This window comes from Artibeus jamaicensis, unplaced genomic scaffold, assembly GCF_021234435.1.
Source record: "Artibeus jamaicensis isolate MK-2021 breed Jamaican fruit bat unplaced genomic scaffold, CSHL_Jam_final contig_415, whole genome shotgun sequence".
In the NCBI taxonomy this organism is placed as follows: Eukaryota; Metazoa; Chordata; class Mammalia; order Chiroptera; family Phyllostomidae; genus Artibeus; species Artibeus jamaicensis.
Window position 1 is genome coordinate 41665445 of NW_026521823.1, and position 6699 is coordinate 41672143.

The 6699-nt window shown below is 62.4% G+C and overlaps 1 protein-coding gene across 1 annotated transcript; it reads right to left on the reverse strand.

Annotated features, from left to right (window-relative positions):
- Positions 1-1033: 1033 nt before the first annotated feature.
- On the reverse strand, positions 1034-5419 carry TMEM121B (transmembrane protein 121B). The gene has a single exon (XM_037138654.2). The coding sequence runs from the start codon at positions 5280-5282 to the stop codon at positions 3609-3611; it is 1674 nt and encodes a 557-aa protein (XP_036994549.2). The 5' UTR covers positions 5283-5419; the 3' UTR covers positions 1034-3608.
- Between the last annotated feature and the right edge of the window lie 1280 nt (positions 5420-6699).

Consider the following 6699-nt stretch of genomic DNA (forward strand, 5'->3'; position numbering starts at 1 on the left):
CGGGTCGCATAGTGCTGGCTGGAGAATAGTGCTACAGAAAACATATGTACATACACCAAATTTTACTTTTGTTCAGACTCAATGTTCCGTCTTAGACTCCACAGTTCCCTTTGCGTTAAAATAACAATAAAACAAAACAAAAACCCCCATGGCCTTGCCTCTCATTCACACATAAGAATTCATGCTCTGAAGGGGCAAGAGCAACAGAGCAGTTCAGAGTATTTAAAAATTAGTTCTCAGCCCTGGCTGATGTGGCTCAGTGGACTGACTGAGCACCAGACCGTGAATCAAAGAGTTGCCTGTTCCATTTCCAGTTGGGGCAGGTGCCTGGATTGCGGGCCAGGTCCCCAGTAGGGGGCGCACAAGAGGCAACCACACAGTGATGTTTCTCTAGCTCTCTTTCTCCCTCACTTGCCCTCTCTAAAAATAAATAAATGAGCCCTGGCTGGTGTAGCTCAGTGGACTGAACGTGGGCTGTGAACCTAAGGGTTGTGGTTCGATTCCCAGTCAGGGCATATGCCTGGGTTGTGGGCTAGGTCCCCAGCGGGGGCCATGTGAGAAGCAACCACACACTGATGTTTCTCTCTCTCTCTCTCTCTCCTTCCCCTCTCTCTAAAAATTAAAAAAAGAAGTAAAATATTAATAAATAAATGAAATGTTTTAAAAATTAGTTCTCAGTCTTTCCCCCTTCGGTAAGTTATTTTTAGAGAGAAATGGGAGAGAAAGTTCCGGGTGGCTGGAGGAGCTCCAGCTGCATCTTCCATCAGTCTGCCTAAGAAAGCCTGGCTAGACCCCCCCCCCCCCCCCAGGTCATGACCACAGCCACACGGCCTCCCCAAGTAGCAGGCCGCTGCCTAGAAGGAAGGTACACTCATCATGTTAACACAAATATATAATAAAATGGTGACAAATGTCACAGTGACATTTAAGAATTTAGTAAGGGAACCAGGACAGGAAAGATCTTAAAACAGACCGCACAGGAAGCTTGTCACAAGTCTCAAGTTTTTTATTTTCAGAACAGAAGCTGGTTTTATTTTTAAAAAGAGAAGGGGAGAAAAACGTGATAAATGCTAGCGAGGTGCCACTTCCCCTTCCAGGCTCAGACTGCCAGCCAGCTCTTCCCCCAAACCCACGAAATCACGGTCAGGACGCATCCTGTGGGGGAGGCCTCAGAGGGGTCCGGTCCAGCGCCTTCCTGAAGCAGGTACGGAGTCAGCAGCCCGGAGCAGGACATGCCGACGTGCTCACGTGTGAGAGGCAGGCAGCCTGGGCTCTGAAGCAGGTTCCTGTCTGTGAGCTGTGCTGGCGGCAGCCCCAGGAGACATGCACCCCTCCTTCCTGACCCACAGGGACACCTCCAGTTTGACCACCACACTACGGGTGCCCCTAGAAGGCAAGGAAAATGAAGCTGTAGGGGTCATTGCTTCTTGTGATTCAGGCAAGGGAAGTGAGTAAAAGGACTCAAAGAAAACACAGCAGAAGGGAGGGCCCGGCCCCCTGAGCTCGAGGCGGCTGCACCGAATGTTTGGCAGACAAACGTCCCCGGTTGCCACCGATTTCCTGACATAAGTAGGGGAGGGGCCGCCCCTGGGAACCGATCACAGCCTCTCCCCAGGAAGCCCAGCAGCACCCAGGTGTGAGGCCGCCATCCAAACAGCACAAAGGGGGCGGGGCAGGGGCCAGCTGGGAACTGGCCGGGGCTTGGACACCAGGCAGCAGAGAGACAGCAGAGCTGGAAGGAGCATCTGGAAGTGGACAGAGCAGCTAGGAGCCCCCCCACCGCAGGGGCTGGGCCCCCAAACTCAGAGCACATGGGATTCCAAGGGAAAGAAGAGGAGCCGGCGCAGGAAGGAGAAAAGGCAGGAAATACCCCCGTCACCTGCGAAACGCAGCTGGCCTACGTGGGGCCTGGCGGGTGAGTGGCTGGAAGCCCAGAGAGTGGTGCATGGAGTGCACACATTTTCCTTATGGTTCCCCACGGGACAGGGCGGGGGGGTGGGGGGGTCGGGGAAGCGCTGGTTAAGCCATCAGCCCCTCTTGTGGCTCTGTTTACATGGATGTCTTTTGTCAACAAGCCCCCCAAAAGTTGGGGAAGAGCGGCCCAAGCAAAAGACTGAGGCTCCAAAAGCAAAAGTGAGCAATAATCAAAACTGAAATCCGTGACTTTTCTGGCCCTTGGTCCAGCGTGTGTCACAGCACAGAGCTCCCCGAGCTTAAGAACCAGGAGGGGAAACAAAAACCCTCACAACTCCCCCCTCCCCCATCTTAATGCAGGGTGGAGAGAGTATTTCCTGGTCCCGCTCCCAGCTGCGCGCTCACCCCCCCTGAAAATACTTATCCTGCCTGCAAGAGTCCAAGGGGGTCCGTGGGAACCCCTGGGTTTCCCTCACATCGGCCCCAGCAGGAGGAGCCCCGGGGAGGCGGGCTGGGCGGTGCCAGCTTTGCTCCCCCACTTCCTTCACAAATTGTCCCTTTTCCCTGGAGATGCTCCTAACCAGGGCAAAGGACAAGGGTCACCACACCATTTGCAAGGACAGCTGGGTCCATGGGAGCCCCCACTCCACGTCTATCAAGGAATCTCACCAAAGCTGCTGTTCTGGGCCAAGCTCTGACCCAGCCAGCAACACCCCTCAGGAAGGGGGAGAGGTCTGGGTGCAGAGGGGGAGGAGGGAGAGACGAGGGCGGAGCCAGCGGCTGGTACCCCACAGACCCTGTAATGACCTTGACAGCAAACCCCAGTTGGATCCAGGGGCCATGTGGAATGCAACTTCTGGGTAGTTTGTCTTTATTTTTTGCAAGTGGCATCAGTGCATGATGCGACAGAAGTCAAAAAGTGTGGAGGTAGAAATGTCTTCCACCCATGAAAGGGTGTGGTTTGGTCCTTAGGGCAAGAACCCTCCTCCCCCCACTGAGGAGAGAGGACTCAGACCGAGGAGATCCTGGGGGAGCTTCTCTCTTGAAGAGCCAAGGGCAGCTCCCAGGAACGCAGGGCCGCGAATCCGGGAAGGAACGGGGGGGGGGTGGCCTGTGTGGCAGGGCCTCCCCAGACTCCCTGCTGATTGTGAGGGGCCACGGGGTGGACACCAGAAAACCACAGGACACACACAGCAACGTAGACTTTTTGTCTACCACTTGGAAGAAATCCGACGGAGACATCGGGGACAGTGGCTTCTGAGTCCATTTCAAGGCATGGGACAATGGCTGCTAACCACAGCCTGAAAGAAGCTGGCACTTCCAGGCGAGAGGCAAGGCCCAAGGCCCACCACCCCGTGCCTGGGCACCTCCCCCCTCCACGCCCCTCCGCCCCGCAGCCCGGGTGGGGTTGAGGGTGGAAGCAGGAGAGCAAGAAGCAGAGGCACCAGAGCCTTGGAGGCTGGGGTCGGGGTCAGGCATGGAGAAGGGAGAACAGAGAGCGTGGACCTCCTCCCTCACTATCAGCAGCTGGTCTTCCTCCAAGCCATCTTGACCCAAGGAGCACAGGACACACCCGCCCTTTGCCCTACAAGGGTGACCTCTTCCAAACAGAGCTTCGAATCATCTGAGCGAGAGGTCAGAGGACAAGGGAGCAGAGGTCTCTCAAAGGAAAAGCAAGCGCCCCCTTATTCCGCTCAACTCTGGGAGGCCACGGCGAGGGTGTTGACATAGCCATGGGCCCCTCCTTCGTTCTCCGAGACACAGTGACTCAGCTGGGAGCCTCCCTGAGGCTGCGTTGGGGGCGGCGGGGCCGAGGGCGGAGCGCCATAGCCCCCTCGGGCCCGACTGGGGGAGGGCCGGCTCCCCGGGTCCCAACAGCCCTCTAGGGCCTCCAGGCCACGGCATCCGAGGAAGAAGAGGTTCTTGAGCATGAAAATGGAGAGGGGCTGCTGGTAGCTCACCACCAGTAGGCAGCGCAGCGCCAGCAGGGGCACGTCCACCAGGCAGCCGCCCAGCAGGCGCAGGAGTCGGCCGCAGCCGCGCGGCCCCGGGGCCTGGCCCCAGGCGACGTTGAGCTCGTACAGCCAGAGCACGGGCGAGGACAGGGTGAGGAAGTAGACGGCGATGAGCAGGTAGCGCAGGTGCGCGGGCAGCGGCACGCGGCCCTCCAGCATCAGCTCCACCAGGGTGAAGCTGTCTAGCAGGTCCAGGCACGTGCCCAGGAAGCAGCCGGCGGCGCGGTGCTGCTGGGGCTGCAGGACCAGGGGGCCCGTGGAGCCCGGCGGGGCACCCGCCTCGCTGATGGCCCGCACCAGGCTGTAGAGCAGAGGCACCGACAGCGCCATGGTGAGGCGGAAGCCCGTGGTGCCGAAAGGCGCGCGCAGCTCGATGAGGTCGAGGATGGACGTGCCCAGGATGAGCACCACCTTGGGTGTGAAGGCGATGGAGTAGATGAGCCAGGCCAGGTAGGCGAAGGCGAACTCGCCCACTGCCGGGGCGGTCCCCGGGACGCCCCCGGGGCCTCCGGCGCCCCCGCGGGACCCGCGGGACTTGGCCCCGGCGGAGGCGGCGTGGTGGTGGTGCGGGGGGTGGCTGTGCGCGCCGCCCCGACGGCCCCGGCTGTTTTTGGCGAAGAAGATGGCCCAGCCCACCACCACGACCAGGTCGGTGGCGATCCAGGAGCACCAGTACAGGTCGGTGACGGCGATGAGGTACAGGTCCAGCAGCCCTCCCTGCGCCAGCAGCAGCACCACGGACAGCGCCTGGTAGCCCCAGCCGCACCCCGAGCTCCGGCCGCAGCCGGGGCGCCGACCTCTGCGGGTCGGCGGGGCCGGGCGGCCGCAGCAGCAGCAGCGGCAGCAGCGTGAGCAGCAGGAGGCGCCGCTGCCTGTCCCCGTGCCGCCCGCAGCCCCGGCCCCGCGGCCGCCCGCACCCCCGACGCCCCCGGCCGCAGCGCCCCCGCCGAAGTCCCCGGCCGTCATGCTGCTGGAGGAGGTGGGCGTGGACGAGGGGGTGGCGGCGGAGAAGGCGGCGCGCGCGGGGTCCGCGTTCGGGGCGCCCCCCGCGGCCAGGGGCCCCGGGATCCCAGCGGCAGCAGCGGGCACCAGCGGCTTGCTGACACTGACGCTGTCGTCGTCGTCCTCGCGCTCTGCTCCGGAGCTGCTACTGCTGCTGCTGCTGCTGCTGCTGGCGGGGGAGCCGCCGCCCCCGCCCCGGCTGGCGCTGGTGCTGCTGTCGCCGGAGCCGCTCTCGGCACGGGGGGCGCCCCCCCGGAGGCACAGGGGCTGCGCCCGGGCCGCTGCTGGGCGAGGCTGGCAGGAGCCGGACGAAGACGAGACCGAGCGGGGGTGGCCGAGCGCCGGGTGCATTGTCCTCCGGGGCCGCCCGCGGCTCCCTGCCCGCCACCCCCGGGCTGGCGGGGCGGCCGAGGGAAGCCGGGCAGGCCGCCGCCTCCTCCCCAGCGGCGGGAGCGGGACCCGGGTCGGGCAGCAGCGAGATCCGGACTGGAGCCGCCGGACTGGGCGAGCGGAGTACCGGGTGGCTGGGAGCTGGGACGGCGCGGCGGGGCGGGGGCGCCCGGTCGGGAGGAAGGGCCGCCGGCTGCGGAGAAACCAGGACTGGATCGCGGGGAAGGGGAGGCGGAGCGCGCAGAGGAGGGGAAAGCACGGCTGGCTGGATCAGCCGGAGAAGGGGGGACGGGCGGTGTCGGGGCGCGGGGAAGGGGAGGTGGCTGTCCCAGCGAGAAGGGGCGGAGGCGGGGGCTCAGCGCCGGGGACGCATAAAGGGAGCACGAGGTTCCTAGAGACGTGGCCACGCGGTCCCCCCCCCCCCCCCCCCCCGCAGAAACCCCGGAGCGTTAGTGGTTCGTGACCACAGCCTCCCAGCGCGGGGCTGAGGGGCAGACAGGCTCAGGCCCTCCCGGCTCTGCACAGTCCCTGCGGCCGGCAAGGGGGCAGCTTGGGCCTCTTCGCGGTCCAGTGCCCTCGCCTTCCCGTGGGCCCGCCTCTCTCGCCAGGTGCCCAACCTGCGGCCCAGAATGACTGTGAGTGCGGCCCAACAAAAAATCATAACTTTTCTTAAAACATGATGAAATTTTCTTGTGATTACATGTCACAATGTATTTAATGTGTGGCTCAAAACAACTCTTTTTCTTCCAGTGCGACCCAAAGACGCCAAAAGTTTGGACACCCCTTCATCGCATTTAAAAGCTAAGGGAGGAGGAGGGCCTTTCTGACCGACAGGACCAGGAGCGGCACCCGGGCACAGGAGTTTGTACAGGCCACCCCCCTCCTGCCCCCCTGCCGCCCCAACCCCGCGCTGAGCAGGGCTTTAGGAGTCTCCATCCGGAGGCCCATTCGCGACCACTGACAGGTCCTCTGCGTGTAACTGGGAGCAGAGAGCAGGTTAAATGAGGACATGGAAGCCCCCTACCTGTAAGCTCTGGGCTCCTTCTGACTCACCCCTGGAGCCGGTCCACATGGGGCTGGAAGGCAGCAGGTGGAGTTATGCCTTTCGGGGTTTAGGGCAGAAGAAATGACCAGAACAGGTTTGACCCCGCCCCAAAATAGATATGCTCATGTAGGGCACAAGCACCTGAACCCCCGTCAAAGCGAAGCCCGAGGCTCACCTGCCCCTCTCCCTGCACCTCAGGCTTGAGTCTGCATGTTTGCAGACTGGCTAAGCCACCTGGACAGCACCCCCCGTGGGGCAGAGACAACTTGCACTAGAGTGTAGGCAGGGGTTAGGGCTGAGCTGGCTCAGGCCAGGAAGCAGGGGATGATTGCA